General features: G+C 38.2%; 3 protein-coding genes across 6 annotated transcripts in view; all 3 read right to left on the bottom strand.

The window, feature by feature from the left end:
* LOC100700165 (cytochrome P450 2J2) overlaps positions 1–3,506 on the bottom strand; it is a 38,561-nt gene extending 35,055 nt beyond the window's left edge. The window contains exon 1 of the mRNA XM_025903212.1: positions 3,188–3,506. Coding sequence (XP_025758997.1) covers positions 3,188–3,388 — 201 coding nt within the window. The 5' untranslated portion in view covers positions 3,389–3,506. The remainder of the gene's footprint in view (positions 1–3,187) is intronic.
* The window catches only part of LOC100701255 (cytochrome P450 2J2), a 102,494-nt gene that overhangs the window by 5,364 nt on the left and 79,045 nt on the right, over positions 1–18,085 (bottom strand). For all 4 annotated transcript variants that reach the window (XM_025903209.1, XM_025903208.1, XM_025903210.1 and 1 more), the window contains 4 exons: positions 1,712–1,872; positions 1,031–1,207; positions 807–945; positions 406–593 (listed from right to left, as the gene is read on the bottom strand). In XM_025903209.1, the coding sequence (XP_025758994.1) occupies positions 406–593; positions 807–945; positions 1,031–1,207; positions 1,712–1,872 (665 nt within the window). The remainder of the gene's footprint in view (positions 1–405; positions 594–806; positions 946–1,030; positions 1,208–1,711; positions 1,873–18,085) is intronic.
* Positions 13,328–16,194, bottom strand: LOC109196843 (cytochrome P450 2J6). The gene is made up of 5 exons (XM_019351328.2): positions 16,039–16,194; positions 15,815–15,953; positions 15,422–15,609; positions 14,308–14,449; positions 13,328–13,745 (listed from the first exon to the last, which is right to left on the bottom strand). Exons 1-5 carry the CDS (start codon positions 16,192–16,194, stop codon positions 13,570–13,572), a joined length of 801 nt encoding a protein of 266 aa, XP_019206873.1. The 3' UTR covers positions 13,328–13,569.

The raw sequence follows: 18,085 nt of genomic DNA, 5'->3' as shown, positions 1-18,085 counted from the left end.
GAATTGAATTTAAATGAACTATTGAAATGCCCCAAGTATATTTTGGGATGTCTCAGCATGTCATTTGTGTCCCATTCTCATTCGTGCTCTAGCTTTTATTTCAAGCATAAATACATTTTATGCATTTTGTCGTGAAGCTGGGATAGCTTTTTGTGGAAGTTACAGTGTTACTCCATCTTCTCACATGACATAAAGGCTTGTTTGACTTAACACAACAGGCAGTTGTAGTTTAGGTATTTCTTGAATTCGAAGCAAAACTTTATTTAGGTCAATCAACTTTGAGAATCCTGGCATTAGATGATAAGAGGGCAGCTTTCCTGGTTTTTCATACAAAATCTATCTGAAAAAAACTAAAAAAGCAAAAGTACTTAAAAAAAAATTCCTCTTCACAATTGCTTTGTGTACCTTTGGGATTGTGTACTTATCCACTGTTGCATCCTTGTTTGCAACACGGCTCACATTGAGGGGAATGATGTTGCCCATTCTCTGGATCTCATGGATGACCGCATCAGTATAGGGCATGTTTTCTCTGTCAGTCATAGATGGCTGTCTGGATGAACCAATCACAGCATCGATCTCAGCCTGGACTTTCTCTGCATATAGTGAGAAAATGAACTGGTGGCTGTTGTCGCAAATTGGCACTATTAAAAATAGTAACTGATGGTTGTGCCGCTTAGAAAACCAAGGGGGAAAATTACACATCTTTCTCTCCCAACACAAGAATGATCTGTGAGAAATCCCTGAAAAAATGTTATATAAAGATGGTCACAATGTGTATTCAGGATTAATATTGTTCATACACACACCTTGAATGTCAGGGTAGTAGATCATGTATAGCAGCCCCCAGTGTAATGTAGTTGTAGTAGTTTCAGTTCCAGCACCAAACAAGTCCAGGGTGCAAAAACACAAATTGCTGAGACTAAAACCAGAATCTTTGTCTTCCTTCTATCAGAGACACAAAAGCCAGAAGTGGGAAACATGTTTCATTAGAAAATGTAAATGCACAAGAACACATTTTGAAAACACTCACCTCCCCCATTTCTATGAGAAAAGCATCAATGTAGTCTCTTGGTGATGATGGGTTGAGGTTTTCTCTGTGTTCTTTGATCTTGACTTCTACAAAGTCAATTATCTTTTGGACCAGAGTGAATATTTTTTGGTGAGGTCCAGGCAGCCACCTCATCAGCCAGGGTAATGTGTTGTAAATCTACAGGAAGACAGTCAAAGCATTTGACACACTGGAAACAGTTGGCTTTCAAAGATATTACATCACATGGTGTCCCTGCAGTTCACTTATCAATTACCCATGGCAACCTACTGGAAGTAAATAGAATAAGTAGCTCAAATTGGACAAAAGTAGGCTAAATTGTGATAGACAGTAAGTCAAAGTAAGCATACTTTAATGTAATTAAAATCAGTTTTACATTCACCAGTTTCAAAATATGTAACTCTATTCCTCCACTTTATTTAAAGGAAACCAAGAGTGAAATATTTCAATAAACATAGTCTGCTTTTGGATATCAGTGACAGAATCTGAGACAAGGCACAGCACTGGTGGAGTCTGTGCAAAATAGCTATGCTCCACTAACTGCTAGGAAAGCAAAAACAGTTTTTTCTTGGGCTGCACAAAAAAGTTCAGTTAAAGTGTTCTTATGTGTGTTCTATATGAATCCTGAGTCAAACAACACTACAGTATGTAAAAGAGTTTCACCTGTGCCCACACGCTTCCCTCCAAGTAAACTATCTCATTTAAGAGCTGCAGAATTGACTGAAACTGCTTGTCGGTGTACTCAAATCGATTCCCAAACACCAAGCAGCAAATGATGTTGGACACAGCATTGTTTAACAGTGACTGGGTATTAAAAGGCTTTCCTGAAAGAGAATATGTCCATTAGACAAAACATTAGAGCAAACTCATATTAATGAATTTTGGATTATTTGAAACAAATTTTATATGAACATATTTTTAAGTCTAAAACATAGGAGGTTGTTGTGTCTTTCACTATGATAGTAGGATTAGTTGGATTTAGTCTTATGTAGTAATGTGCAGGTGTATGTTACTGTCTTGCAAAAGTCTGAGGTAAAGTAAAAGGACATATCCATATTAATCACCTACTGCAATATCATAACAGCTACTTAAGTCTATGTAATAAAGATAAAACAGTATAATTACTCTGTCATCATAAAAAGTGTGAGTTTCATGTGTGTGTGTGTGTTTGTGCCTTGGTGATCTGCAAAAGCCTCTGTGAGATACTGGCACTCCTGCTGGATGGATAACTCCAGGGTCTTCTTGCCCAGGCCAAAGTTTCTGAGTGTGTGAAGAGCAAATCTCCTCTGTTGCTTCCACCGATACCCATTTGATATCACAAGACCTTTTGAAAAAAGCAAAACTGCGTTAGACCCAAAGTAACTTAAAATTAAGGCCAGTAAAGTACTGACCTAGATTTTAACATTGCTAAAAAGGTGACAGTCTGATGATGCTGATCTTATTAAAACATTGCCAAACACTTTTCAAGGAAAATGATCACCTTTATTCCCAAACAATTCGTCAAACATTGGTAGGCTGGGACGATCCACGAAGTCTTCTCCTCGTTGGATTAGGGCTTCTTTGACAAGCTTGTAGCCATTAATGATCACAGTTCTTTGACCAAATAATCGAAGGCTGAATATGTTTCCATATTTCTCTGCAAACTGAATATGAACAGAAGATTCTGTTCAGTGCTGCCTATTTTTTTTTTTTTTTTTAGCTACTTCCAATATTAATAAAGCTTCTGGTGAATACAAATACAGCTTCACACACCACAATGTCTTTGTCTCTCATAAATAAATACTTTACTCATTCCATAGCTAGCTATTTTATGCAAGGAAATATTAAGGACTACGCTGAACCCAACCCACAAGTGACTCATGATAAATGTTGTCTTAACTGTAGAATGCACACACACACACACACACACACACACAGAAAGAACAGACAAAATATGGTTGATGGTCACGATGATGAGGTGCTGGTGGGGCCCCCAATATTTCTGGTTGTGACCCCATAGAAAATTGGGCGGCTCTGCACAAATACATACTAGCTTTTCAAAAAGAAAGCAACAGCACTTTTAATGCCTGGGGCACAACATACAATTATATTACTACTACTACTACTAATACTAATAATAATAAAAATTAGTATGTATACCTCTGCAAACTGCAGATGAATTCTATTAGGTCTGATGCGATGAAGATCACCAATGAAAGGCAGAGCCCACGGTCCGGGAGGAAAGTTTTTTGGCACTCTGTTCTTCAAAACGTCAGTCGTAAGCAGAAGAACAAACAAAAAGATTAAAATGCTCCTGCCGTCTATCCACTCTGAGCCAAGAAGGCTGTATAATGTCTCCATGTCTTCGCTTAGTTAGGCTGTCGGTTAATGTTGAGTCGGGCTCTATACACAAATACGACGATGACTGTTTGTTTCACTGCCAGAAGACTCCGAAAGACTTCAAAGTAGTGGTGTGCGGATCGATACTGAAATGTCGATTCTTCCGATTCCAGTAATTTATGTTCTGGAATCGATTCTCATATTAAAATATCGATATTTTAGTACTTTAGACTAAATTTGTAGTTTATCATTAACAGGAACACAGTGGAAAGAAACTATATCATTCGGATCGTCTAAATTGGAAGGAACTACTTTCTCTTACGCCTTTCATAGTCATGTGCGAAATAGGGCTGTATAAATGTGTCGCAGCCCCTGGCAAGCGCACTCACAACAATGGCTGAGCGTAAACAGAGTTATGTGTGGACGTATTTTACCTCCACAAACAAACACGCGGTTTGCGATACATGTGGCAAGACAGTGAGGTGTTTTGGCAACACCGCTCATCAAACACCTCTGAGTAAATCATATCACTGAATATGATGAGCTTATGTTGAGGCGAAGTGAAGAGGACGAGAGGGACAGGTGCTGCTAGGGCGAGACGGACGTCTCTGCGGAGTCCTTTAGTGCTGCAGGCAGGCAACGTGTTCAAATAGCGCACAACTTCAAGTTTTTTTTATTTCTATATGATTATTCTGCATTATTAAGCAATAAGAGCAAGCAGCCTGATGTCCTGTAATCATTTTGAAGCTATATCCTTATATTATTACTAGAATTACATAATACAATTATATATTGTATTATGAAATAAAATGAAACATTAAGCTTTTGTACAGAGTATTGGTATCGGATCAGTATCATCGATACCACCCAGAATTTTACTTGGTATCGATCGGAAAGGAAATCAGTGGTATTGCACATCACTACTTCAAAGAAGCAAACTGTGGTTTGCTGTCAAAATAAAAGCGCGTGGTCAAGACTTAACCAATGTAAAATTACACTACATCTCTAAGACACTCTTTCACAAGTACAAGTCTGACTAAAACATGATATACCTGGGCCAGGTGGTTATAAAAAAGTAATCGGACGTGCAACAGTTCCTGGAGTTTAGAAAAATCAGGGCTATGTTTAGGAGGAACACAGGCAGCAGTGCTTGTTTCCGGTGGGTACTTTAGCCACATGGTGTGCTTTTAGTTTAGGATAATTGTTTTCGTACATTTCTTAATTAAGAAAACACCTGAGCAATTAAACTTTCACCTTTTAGTTTAATTTGGAGAGCTAGTGGCTATGGTTTACGCTGACTGTCTTTAGGCTAATTTCTTCTCAATAATTTACGTAATATATTTATCAAATATTTCATTCACAAAGATCGCATGTCTGATTTAAGCACGGTCAGTTTTTAAACAGTATATTTCAGACCTAAACTGCCCTATATGGTTCAAAGTTGTTGGTATTCTTCTTCTGGGGCCCTTTGAGTTTTTGCAATAATTACGTAACACATTCAGAGTCAAAGGAAACAACACACCCAGTGTGTTAAAGGTTTAAACCGCTCAGTAGGTTAAAGGCATTGGCACCTTATCTTGAAACCCATATCCTAATTTGGTTTGATGTGTGGGAAGAAAAATGAGGAGAACTTTAAAGAAAAAAATGATTTAAATTATACAGTTAATGCAAGATATTGGTGTGCCTTTTATTTGAATGGATTCCCTTTATCTATATGTCTGTTTAAAGAGAATCGTGCTTAATTTAAAAGTTTAAAATGTAGAGAAAAAAAAAAGGAAAAAGTGAGTTGAACTCTTCACTGTTGAGTTAAACCAGAGTAAAACAAATGAAAAATAACCACTGGTGTATCGGGACCTCGGCCCGCAGCCAGAGATCCACCCCGGCAAAGCAGCAGTTTGGCAATCTGTAAATGAAAACAGGACATCACTTACTGTTGTTCAGTTACCTGTCTCCAAGTTAGGGTCACACCCTAATAAGTATCGGCAAGTGGTGGCAGAGTCCACTACAAGTTTCTCCGCAGGAATAAAACGATGTTTTCCTCCTACAGGGGTACAAATAACTTTAAACCTCTAGCAAACTACCAAAACTCAAGTGGAACATTTTCTGTAGCCTACCACTCCAACAGAAGGCTATGGGACCCATATCAAGCTGTCATAGAAAGTTAAAAGTGCCAAATAGCACGGCTTGGACCAGGCACTCATGCAGCTGCAGGTTTTGAAGTTGTTTCCAGCATGCTTCAGTTCACAATCAGCTCCATAGTAACCAGCTGGAAGAGCTCTATTTCCTGACTTGTTGTTTACATCAGAATTCCCAAGAGGTCCTCAGTCTTATGTAACATGGTTGTAGCCTCTTTTTCCAGGGTCCACTAATAATATTAGGCTTTTTACCTCCACTGAGGAACTTATGTCCACACTTCGTTGGTTTCTGTGTTTGTTACACAAAAACTAGCAGCCATAATGAAACTTGAGGTTGATTTTACCAAATAAGTGAATTTGGTACAGATCTCTTTATAGTTACTTTTCAAGCCATGTATGAGTTTTGCTGGCTGGTGGATGTTCTGTTTTGTTTATTCTGTAAAATACCAGCAGCCTTAGTTTCCAAATAGCCACAGGGCTTTGCCTTTTCCAGGAAATGTTTTCACTGGAGTTGACTTGCAGAAGTCTCTGATAAAAAATACAGACTGCTGAAAAATTAAAGGAAAAACCCGAACCCGTCACCCCCTGCTGCAAGAGAGGTGGTGGCTGTTGATTTAGGAACTATTGTATTGTACACATACACAATGGAGTAGATATTACACACACATACAGCTAGAACAGTTGCTTTGTTTATGCTATACTTTTCAGAATTACTAAGTTAGTGAAAAAATCCAAAGGTGCTCTAAATATAAAAAGTAAAATATATTTTATGCCTTCCAGTACAGCATACTATGTATTAATCCACACCTGGTGCACTATCTACACATCTGTCTACTGTTTACTATCATAGCCAAGTGGCTAACAAAGGTAAACAAAAGTTTTCCCAATCCCTACTAATGAATATTATCTTGTTTGAGGATACATAATACCTGCCATTACCCAAAGATGAATCTGCTTACCTGTATCTTTTGCTCACTTCTCCTCTTCTTTTCTATTTTTTTCTAAACTGAGGATCTGATGGCATTGACCTTTTCTTGTCCAATTTCCATCAGTAATTTTGCACTCCAGTATCACCACCCAACCCCACAACATAAACTAATAGACTAATAGACCTACACCTTGTATAGGGTTTTTTTTTCTGGGATTTCACACAACCCAGAAAAATTATTAATACATAATGGGCTTGTATTGAGAATATTATGAATGAAATGTGCATTATTTGGAGACAGCGCGCCCCCTCCCCTTTCAACAGGTTGTGTGTGAGACTTCAGCACAGCAGGAGCAGCGAGCAGGCGCACCGAGGACCCTCGCGCTCACTTTTCGTGTATACGAATTTTGTGTCTTCAGTTTTTGTGTTTATTGTAGGGCTGTCAACATTAACGCGTTAACGCCGTCATCACCATTAACACGATTAAAATTTTTAACGCAATCAACCCAATCTGGAGCGGAGAATGGACAAACTTTGGACAAACTGCCCGAAATGCATTGACAGAGACATTTCAGGGATTTTGAGTCATTCTGCCCTCCAAATGGATTAATGGCGTTAAAATTTTTAATTGCGTTAATCATGATAAGGACGTTAACGCAGACCGCCCTAGTTTGTTGGTTTGTTTTTATTTTGTTTTATTTTGCGAGCTGGCTATTAGATGCCGCTCCAGCCAGCCAGAGAATCCCCCACCGCCCTGCCCCTCTCCTCCCTGTGTGGCAAGCAGCAGGCTCACCTCGCAAATAGAGGGCGTCTTTACTCCCCGCAAATGGGTAATAGAAAACCCATCGCTGCCCATGCAATCTGTAAAATGCACTATCGTGATGTTGGGGCAGCATGGGTGCAAGCAACTTTTATTTTTTGCCGATGCCATGATGCCACCCCCACCACGATGCCACCCTGGGCAACCACAAAGTTATAGTCCGCTCCTTTCTTTTCTGTCAAATGACCATAGGAATCCATTCATTGTAAATAAATCACCATCAGTCTTTACTAACTGTGTGATGTGCTGCTTGGGATCAGACGAGGATGGATCACCCTTATGTCATGGTCTGGCCACCCCTAGACGGGCCGTAACACTGATGACCACTGTTTGCTGCTATTGTAACTTCAACTTGAATCCATAACAGTACTGGCTATTGCAGTCCTTCCTGGCATGTGGACTACACCTGAGGAAGAGGAATCAGGGGTGAGCCCACTGCCACAGCTTGGCAGCCAGTTTGCAGAGGGGAAGAGAGCCCAGCACTTCCTGCCAGTTGATAAAGGCCACTGCAACCGTGCTGTCCATCCAGACAATCACGTGGAACCCATGCAACCAAGGCAGAAAGTGCCGAAGTGCCAGGAACACTGCCTGCTTTAACTTTAAAGAAAAAAATGATTTAAATTATACAGTTAATGCAAGATATTGGTGTGCCTTTTATTTGAATGGATTCCCTTTATCTATATGTCTGTTTAAAGAGAATCGTGCTTAATTTAAAAGTTTAAAATGTAGAGAAAAAAAAAAGGAAAAAGTGAGTTGAACTCTTCACTGTTGAGTTAAACCAGAGTAAAACAAATGAAAAATAACCACTGGTGTATCGGGACCTCGGCCCGCAGCCAGAGATCCACCCCGGCAAAGCAGCAGTTTGGCAATCTGTAAATGAAAACAGGACATCACTTACTGTTGTTCAGTTACCTGTCTCCAAGTTAGGGTCACACCCTAATAAGTATCGGCAAGTGGTGGCAGAGTCCACTACAAGTTTCTCCGCAGGAATAAAACGATGTTTTCCTCCTACAGGGGTACAAATAACTTATAAATAACTTATAAATACTGTACTTTAGTTTTACATTTTAATAAAGTATTACTATTTTCTGCTTCAAGGCATTACTTTTGAGATTATTATATATATTAGAAAATATAGCATAATGATAATATTAGTTATTGTAAACTTTACAAACCAACCCACGGACAGTGACAGCGAAGCGGATAACAGTCTTGAGTACATGCTTGTCTTTGAAGCTCTGGATTCTGGGATTGTTGGAAAAGGTTCATTAAAACCTTTTTACTGTTTTGATTTTGTTACTCGTCATTGTGGCTTGCTGTTAATGTTGTGCTAACAATAACGGTTAGCTATGTTAGATACGTTAGTCGTTGACGTTAACACAATTGCGTGCTGTGTACCTAATGTCAGCTAGACCGATATTAAAATTTATAATATTGTTAAAGTCACTAAAATGGCACCTGACGCCTGTTGTGACGTGAGCTCTGTGGCTGCTCTAGAAACTCTAAAATTCAGTAGAGCTGAGCCTTACATTAAATACTCACATGAGCCTCTACGTTGAATTTTGCATGAGTTGTATAAAATACAGCAATGCATAAGTGTTTTGAAAGAATGGAAATGTGACACATGAGAAGGTGTGTCTGTGACTGTTCCTGTATAACTTATTTTTGGACTAGTTGACAAATTATGCTCTGGTCATTTGATGTTCCCAAGATAGATGTCCTTTTGCAATATAGTTAAATTTTCTTTGTACATTTCATTTATCCACCATCATTTCATTTATCCCCCCCTAGGGGATTGCCGAATATGTTTCCAAACCAACTTCCTTCCAAGCCAAAGACTAGAAAATCGGCAGTCGTAGAGCTGAAGCAGGCAGCATCAACACATAGACCACCTCTGACCAAAAAGCTCTCGATTTTTCTTGTTTGCACAAATTAATTCAGATTCACACTAATTCTGTTTACAGCTCCAACAAAACGAGGAAAAGGAGGGGGAGAAACACAATTAGATTGAATTACAATTGGATGGAAGTCGAGAACAAGGAGAAGGAAGCTTAGGATGAGGAGGAAGAAAAGCAGCAGGAGCATCTTTAGTGATCTCTATGATGTCATTGAGGTTTGCTTTCATTAATATGGTCCTCTCACAAAGAAAGATGACTTGTTTTAGTTCACCTACTTCCTGTATTAAATAGTGATTTGCAAAACGTTGTGGAAAATGTTGGGATTCAGAGATTCTTTTATTGTTACCATATAACCTGCCTTATGATAGATGCATTAATAACATGTTTTACAGTATTATTTTATCAGTAATATTTCTTATAGGGTTCATATTGCATTGAATATGTTTGTCATCATAGTGACCTTTCTATTCACAGGTTGAGTTCATTCTATACACAATGCATATCTGTGCTTGTTTAGAGTTGATGTTCCATCCAAGAGGGGTTTTAAGCTTCACTGGTGAGAGTGTCCAGGTGATACATGTTGAGGGAAGATGAGAACATAGCAGGTTAATTGCATGCATGCTTACAATACACATATTAATCTAGTAGCAGGCCTGAGCGAAGGCCCCAGTGTCTTCTGCTTCTTTTTGAGACTTGCTGCAATTCAGTCTACTTAGTGATTGGTGATGAGGGTCAATTATTAGCTCTTAACGATCCCGAAGCTTGAAGTTTATTACCTTAAAAGGCAGGTGTTATAGAAAAGAGAAGTTATATGACTGTTTATAGTTATTAAGATGTACGAGATGTGCTCATGTCTGTAAACAATGTATTTTTGACCTGTATTGACGTGTATGTGTGGGCGTTAATTTTCTATGCTATAAAACCAGCATTCAATGTATTTTTGTCAGAGGAAGACATATGCTGATGTTTCCTCTCCTGTGTCAATAAACTCATCGTTTGATTGCACTCGTCTGGTGCCTCTGTCGTTTGTTGTCTGGTCTGCAGTTGATCGATCCCGCGTCAAAAACCACGGAGCAGGCAGGTATAGTGCATCTGCAGGTAAATGAACATCAAATCTCTCAGACTAAAATCAGTATTATACTTTTAGTCTTAAGACCATATGTTGTATATTTATCACCCTTATGATAAAACCCATGTAAGCCATTGGTTTATGGACGTTGTATTTTGAAGCCTCAACATTTGCTTTATTGCTATTGCTATGTTGGTTTTTGTGAGCCTTTTGGGACCATATTAGGACGAGGGATCAGAATCTGAAGTCGTGCACACTTGTTTCATTTAGTGTGTATCCATAAGATTTGTACAACAGATCCAAGTTGTGCCTTGAAAAGAGGAAAGTCGTTGGCATAGAGGAGAACTTTAATAGCAGGTTTGTACAAAGTGAAGCTTTGTGCTCACATTTGCTGCAAACACTCGTTTTAATTCTGTCACCCTGTTTTGATGCAGAATTCACTTGAAATCAGGCAAGAACGGGACTTTTTTCATAATGTGTTCTTGTGAATTGATTGTGTATCGCATACATTTGATTTGACTTTCTGCAAGGCAACAGTCATCTGCTGGCCAAAAAGGTTTTCCAAATATCTCCACGTGATCAAACCTGGATTTAGAAAAGAATAGCAAAAAAAAAATCTGCACCTCCTGCTTCAGATGCAATTTGTGTTTGTGTGTTCAGAGGCTGCGGCGAGAGGCGAGACCTCGGCTCATCCAGCTGGACAGCCTGACCAGGAGAAGTCGAACGTTAACTCGGCTCTTCCAGGGCACCCTGCAGACACGGCTGCTGGCATTGGCGAGGGAGTGCGGCCGCTGCTGGGATGACGTGAACGCCAAACTGGAGTCCATCACAGGTCAACTGCAGGTATGCGAGTCAGACCTTCTGCGGAGGGTTTTACTTTTCTCTCTTCTTTATAACTGACTCTCTTCTCTCAGCTCCTTGTCTCAGAGTGGGAGGGATTTGAAGCACAAAGGGAGGAGCTTGTCATTTGGATGGCTGATATGGATAACCGCCTGAGGGAGGTTGACCAGCTGACAGGAAACACTGACCAGCTGACAGGAAAAACTGAAACAACTGCAGGTGTGGGGTTGTTTTGATATGACATATATTTGATATGATACATATGTCAGAGACATTGTCCTAAACTGGACTAACAAGGACCATGAGTCCAACATGAAACTTACCTTACGTAAGGTAAGGCTGAAGTTCATTGATAATTTTAATCAAAAACTTGTTGTTGAAATATTTTTAGTGAACATGCAAACATCTGCTGATGAAAATGTGTTGATTTATTGGTCTGTTATGAAGCTATTGCTATTTCTAATGAGTTTTCATCACTTTCTGATGTTTTATTAATTAAACAATTCATGTATTAATTGTCGTGTTTTCTATAGATATAGTATTTGTATATATTTATTTGTAGTATAGTAAAAATATTTAATTATTACTATTTAAATGACTAATATGTGACATGTATTAGTAGTGATGTTGTGCTGAGGGTTAAAATGCCTTTTTGTCTTTTGGTATACTACGAAGTGGCAATAAACCATTAATATATGTCTATGCTGTGCTCGTATTTATTTTACCCAACTCAAATTCAATTTATGATAAATTTTATTTTGAAAGATTTAAAATGGTTCTTTAAAGAACCATTTTTAAAAAAGGTTCTTTAATGAACCACTGAAAGAAATGGTTCTTCATTGTTTGGAAGGTTCTTTGTGGCACTAAAAAAGGTTCTTCTATGGCATCCGTCTAAAGAACCACTTTTGATTCCAGTTAGCACCTTTATTTTTCTGAGTGCAGGGAGGCTGCCAAGACAAGCTCCCACAAGTGGACACCACTGCCACTGCCACACACACGCACACACAGCTGTTTTGTGCATAAGCTGTCGGGTGTGGCTGGGCTAGCCAGAGTGTCTTAAAGACGTATCCACGCCCCACGACCAAAATGGGTTTGATGAAAACGTGAAAAATAACAAAATAACCTATACATTAATTTTCAGGAATTGTGCTTAAATGTTTCTCTGCAAACTGAACACATACTGCAGATTGGTGGTGGTGTACAGCACTTAGTTAGCATTCTTTCCAAGAAGTAAAATACTTTAATTTGTATGAGAAACCATCTGATGTGTAATCCTCGGATTTCACGGCCTACTGAAACTAAAAAAATATATCATTATCAATACAAAAATAAAAGACGATTCAATTCACTAATTGCTAGTTCTAAGACAATGAAAAAATAATAATATGTAAGTGAGTTGAAAAAAAGAAAAATTTTCTTATATAAATCACTTGAGTTCATGCATTTAGTTTATTTGTAAAACTGTGGAAAGGCAGCAAACAAAATATAGTGTAGTAGGATTTATAAAAAACTATAGGTTATTTTGCTTGCTTCCAGCAATTGGTGAAATTTATAGATTTCCATTAAAACCCATAACATCATAGATGATAAGTGGAAATGGAACACAGGTGCATACAGTAACATAGACTTCTCTAGAAAGCACATATAAGCATAGTGAAATCGTCACTAGCTGAAAGATGTTTTAACCAGATCCCTTAGTTTCTGTAGATGTTCCTAGAACTTGATTTTTTCTTGTCAGAGGCTTCTGAGGAATCTGAAGAAGGCACTTTCTCAGTTCTGGGATTGAAACGTACAATGCACCCACTACTTAACCTTCTAAACCTGCTCCAGTAATACCTCCAGGATTTAAATACTTGCCTCACCATGGTTACTTTAGTTTTGGTGATTTTTTTTTTCTCACTGGTTACTAGATATCATGCACATGTATATAAAGATAAAGAACACTTTACAATGTTTTCTCTGTGTAAAAAGGCAAAGGTTTGATTTACAACCAAAATAAGTTATTTTTTATTTCACATGCCAGAATGTGGTGCTTGACTCATGAAGACAGCAAGCGACTCTGAAAGCCTTTAAATAAAGAGTAAAGTGTTTATTGAAATTTTATTTTCACAAAACCCAGTTGAAGTATCCAGATTACATCATACATTCTCAAACTGATAAACAGCACTGAAACTAACTGCACTCCACCCGTCACACCTGATTCTGAAACTATATTGTAACCTTGAACACAAATCCTAATGACAGTGTGATTTATTTCAGCACATTGAGTCTGGTAGGTCTGATAAATTTAATGTGCACTTGAAAGGACTTTAAGAAAGTTGAAAGAGAATGTATTTACTGCATATTTTAATATGGAGAGGATGAAAAATAACAATTCACCTTAATCTAAAGAAATAGTAATATAGCAGATCATCATTCATTACAACATAAATGTAATAAATGGAAGACAGTGATTCGTAGGGGATTCATTGTGCTGTCAAAAATATGTGCTCAGATTACAAGAACTGGTGGTTTAACGTGGCACGGCACAGAGGCGGTAAGGTTTGGGACTGCGAGTGGCTCCTAACTTAAACTCCAGACTGGGCTGCTCTCCAGCAGGTGCAGAGAATGAAAACCTCTGAAGGAGGGAGGTAAAAAACAGGAATAACTCCATCCGGGCCAGCTGTTCCCCGAGACACACACGCTTGCCTGAATAAACAATGAGACAGATAAGTTTTATTCACACAATTTAAAGGTCAATCACTTTGATCGCAGATTACTGCTGGAATGAAATACAGATGCAAAGAAGATACCAATCCTCAGCATAGTTAACAGTGTTATTGTAAATGGCTGCTAAGGCAAACGGTTGACATCAAGACATTCTCCTTCAGTAATTTTGCCTCTTTAAAGCACTTGGTTTTAGCTTCCTAAGACCCGAACTCTTTCATGGCATGCATTTTTAATTTCTCTTTGCTATTTGGGCTGATTGGGACCTGATGAAAAAAAAAAGAATTCCCTGATTTTTTTTTTTTTTTACCTGACTTTTGTTTCTGAGAAAAATGAGATCCAAATATGAGGACATTTGCTATAAATTTCGATAGAACAGTGGCAGTATAACATCCTCGCAAGTGGATATCAGTCCCTTGTAGAGCAAAATTTAGTACTTTGGTCTAGACAATCCAAAATGTGACATCCACATATATGGACGCCAGGTGCTAGGAAGTTAAACATCCTTTAACTGGATTTTGATGAACTGTAACAACTGACTAACCTGCAGAAAAAGGAAGGAAGGCCTCTCTCCTCCTGAATTTACCATCCTGGTTGAGAAAGTGTTGAGGGGTGAAGGAATTTGGAGTTTCCCACATTGTCTCGTCATTTAAGACCGAATTTAGAACAGGTATGACCATTGTACCCTGAGAAAATACAGCCAGTTAGTGGTGTTATGTAATCGTGTCTCTTTAGCATTCGTTCTAGTCAGTTTGTCATACATGTTTCTGGTATTGCTGATTGTTTGTGCATTTATTACTTCTACAGTCGACTATTCATCAGTACCAGGTCACTCTAAATGCTCACTGAAAAGCCTTCAGCAAGCATTTATCCAAAATGCTGCAGGAAGAGTAGCGACAGGGACTAGGAAGACAGAACATATTTCATTCATATTCACTTCTCTTCATTGGCTTTCTGTTAAATCTAGAATTCAATTTAAAATCCTTCCCTTTCTACGATGCACTGAGTGGTTCTTCTTCACTCATCTTTTTTCATTCTCTGTGTGTTCATACATTTATTTGCATTTAATGATTAATTATTATTAATGTCTGGCTCTCTTCCACAGAGTGTCTTTTGTCCTTTCTCCTCCCCTCACCCCTTGTCTGGTCACAGCAGATGGCTGCCCTTCCCTGAAGCTGGTTTTGCTGGTGGTTTCTTCCTGTTTAAAGGTAGTTTTTCCTTCCCACTGTTCCCAAGTACTTACTTAAAAGGGGACATCTGATTATTGGAATGTAACAATAATCAGCACCCCAAGGTGACTGTTATTGTGATTTGGTGATATCTAAATAGAATTGAATTGAAATAAACTATTGAAAAGCCCCAAGTATATTTTGGGATGTCTCAGCATCTCATTTGTGTCCCATTCTCATTCGTGCTCTAGCTTTTATTTTCAAGCATAAACATGTTTTGCAAGATGGATTGCATTACTCCATCTTTTCGCATGACATATAGGCTTGTTAGACTTAACACAACAGGCAGTTGTAGTCTAGGACGTTCTTGAATTCAAAAAAAAAACTTTGTTTAGGTCAATCAACAGTTTTTCATTCAAAATCTATCTGAAAACTAAAAAAGCAAAAGTACTTTAAAAAAAAATTCCTCTTCACAATTGCTTTGTGTACCTTTGGGATTGTGTACTTATCCACTATTGCATCCTTGTTTGTAACATGGGCCACGTTGAGGGGAATGATGTTGCCCATTCTCTGGATCTCATGGATGACCGCATCAGTATAGGGCATGTTTTCTCTGTCAGTCATAGATGGCTGTCTGGATGAACCAATCACAGCATCGATCTCAGCCTGGACTTTCTCTGCATATAGTGAGAAAATGAACTGGTGGCTGTTGTCGCAAATTGGCACTATTAAAAAAATTAACTGATATTTTTGCTGCTTAGGGGAAAATTTACACATCTTTCTCTCCCAACACAAGAATGATCTGTGAGAAAACCCTGAAAAAATCTAATAGACAGATGGTCACAAGTGTGTATTCAGGATTAATATTGTTCATACACACACCTTGAATGTCAGGGTAGTAGATCATGTATAGCAGTCCCCAGTGTAATGTAGTTGTAGTGGTTTCAGTTCCAGCACCAAACAAGTCCAGGGTGCAAAAACACAAATTGCTGAGACTAAAACCAGAATCTTTGTCTTCCTTCTATCAGAGACACAAAAGCCAGAAGTGGGAAACATGTTTCATTAGAAAATGTAAATGAACAAGAACACATTTTGAAAATGCTCACCTCCCCCATTTCTATGAGAAAAGCATCAATGTAGTCTCTTGGTGATGATGGGTTGAGGTTTTCTCTGTGTTCTTTGATCTTGACTTCTACAAAGTCAATTATCTTTTGGGTCAGAGTGAATATTTTTTGGTGAGGTCCAGGCAGCCACCTCATCATCAGCAGCCCCCACTGCGCATGCTCTGTCTTCTCCTACGGGGGGCGCGTTTTAATTAGGTTCATCATCCGCTGTGTGCATTTTGTTTTTTTCAGGGAAAATGTATACAAATTGCGTGTGTATTTGTTTTACAAGCAGATTTTCTACGGTTAGTTAAGCGCCTGACAAAACCGTGTTGCATTGTCACATTGTTTCTAACAACTGCGCATTGTTAACTGTTTCAGACTTTAAGACGCCGTGTATGTCAAGAAATGGTGAATAGGGAGATGGAGTGCTTAGAGATCAAACTTTATGATATCCCATTCATCAAATATTTGCATCCCCAAAAAGGCCTTTCACCTAACAACAGTGCCGTTAGTTCGCGTAAATTTCCAGTTAAATTTAAAATTATCAAAACAAAATACGCATTGACTTCCCATGCCTTCTTTAAAACACAGATGTGCAACGCATTATTTAATTTTGTTTATCAACCGCTGTGTGCGTTTTGGTTTTCAGTGTGAATTTATACAAACAGGAATTACTTTGTCTTTTTATCTTAACACTATAGAAAGACTTTGTTCTTAGACACTGATCTGAAAGATAAATGTTTGTGTTAGAAGATTTGTTTTAACTTGGTGAAATATAGTGTGAAACTTTTTTTTTCTTAATTCAGCATTTTTACAGGTTTTAACTGTGTGGTCTTTCTGTCTTTCTGGAAAACGTAGGCCAACTTGTGAAATGAGAGCGTGCACCGCTCTTCAGAACTGCCAGCTTTGCTCGTTTCACGGGTCCTCTATTGGTAAAACTGATTTTTTTTTTTTTTTTTTTTTTTTTTTTTTTTTTTTTTATGGATCTTAATGTTTAGAGACAATAGCGAAGGTAGCTACTGACCTGTGTGTCTCTTTCAAATGTAAATGTTAAATTCTAAAGGCTACATATTATTTATCTCGCACTGAGTCTGCTTGGCATATGCTGTGTATAAAGGCTCTGGACCTTTTCCAAAATGACGTAGAGGCGGCTTTAGCGTGATTAATTTATTACAATTTCAGTTTCTGGGAAGCTTTCAGTTTTCACTCCTGTTTGACATCCTAGCTGGATGTTAAACATATGATAGACTCTTGAGCAAAATTCACAGTGGTATAACCATGCTAAATAAAAAATGTCCAAGTGTGCACCAATGCACTCTAAAGGAAATGTATGTTGATAAGTGCATGAAGCGTACCTCTACCTCTATAGCTGAAAAGAGTCTGTATCCATACTTTGCAGATCTGCTGATTTGTTTTTAATGGGGCACTTTTTTTCACGAACTGCAGATGATGAAATCCTCTTTATTTGAGAAAGTGTCCCTAAGCTATTGATGCTCATACTTACTGAGTTCCCTAGCTACTTCTTTACTATGTCAGTAAACTTTTTGAAAAAGAAAGGTATGGTAGATTTAAAGACACATCTTAATTGAAGCAAAGGCAAAAAATTGGAATGAATTTTATGTGGCTGTTCATATTAAATCCAACAAAGAATAAAAATCCAAAAGCTGCTGCAATCCTGTGTATTAATTATCTGTGTGTGTGTGTGTGTGTGTGTGTGTGTGTGTGTGCTACTATATGAGTGTGTGTGTGAGTGTGTGTGTGTGCGTGCTCGCAGAAGGAAGGTCATGGCAGGAGCTTTTTTTAAATGCATTTCCAATCAGCTTTTTTTTGTTTTTTTACAAGAAGTGTAGCTCATACATTGGAATAAATGTATTCTTTTTAATACTTTATAAGTATAAAACTAAAGTTTTGAGTTCATGCACATTGTGAAACAAGAATCTAAATATTTGTGTCACAATCATTTCTATAAAAACATGTTGTTTATGGGGATAATGTGACAAATCTTTTGTGGGCCCTAATAATGATCAATGGTGATTGAAGAGGAAGC

This window comes from Oreochromis niloticus, linkage group LG23 (assembly GCF_001858045.2).
Source record: "Oreochromis niloticus isolate F11D_XX linkage group LG23, O_niloticus_UMD_NMBU, whole genome shotgun sequence".
NCBI classification, from domain to species: domain Eukaryota; kingdom Metazoa; phylum Chordata; class Actinopteri; order Cichliformes; family Cichlidae; genus Oreochromis; species Oreochromis niloticus.
The sequence above is the reverse complement of the archived record's forward strand: the minus strand, read 5'-3'. Positions and strand labels throughout refer to the sequence as shown.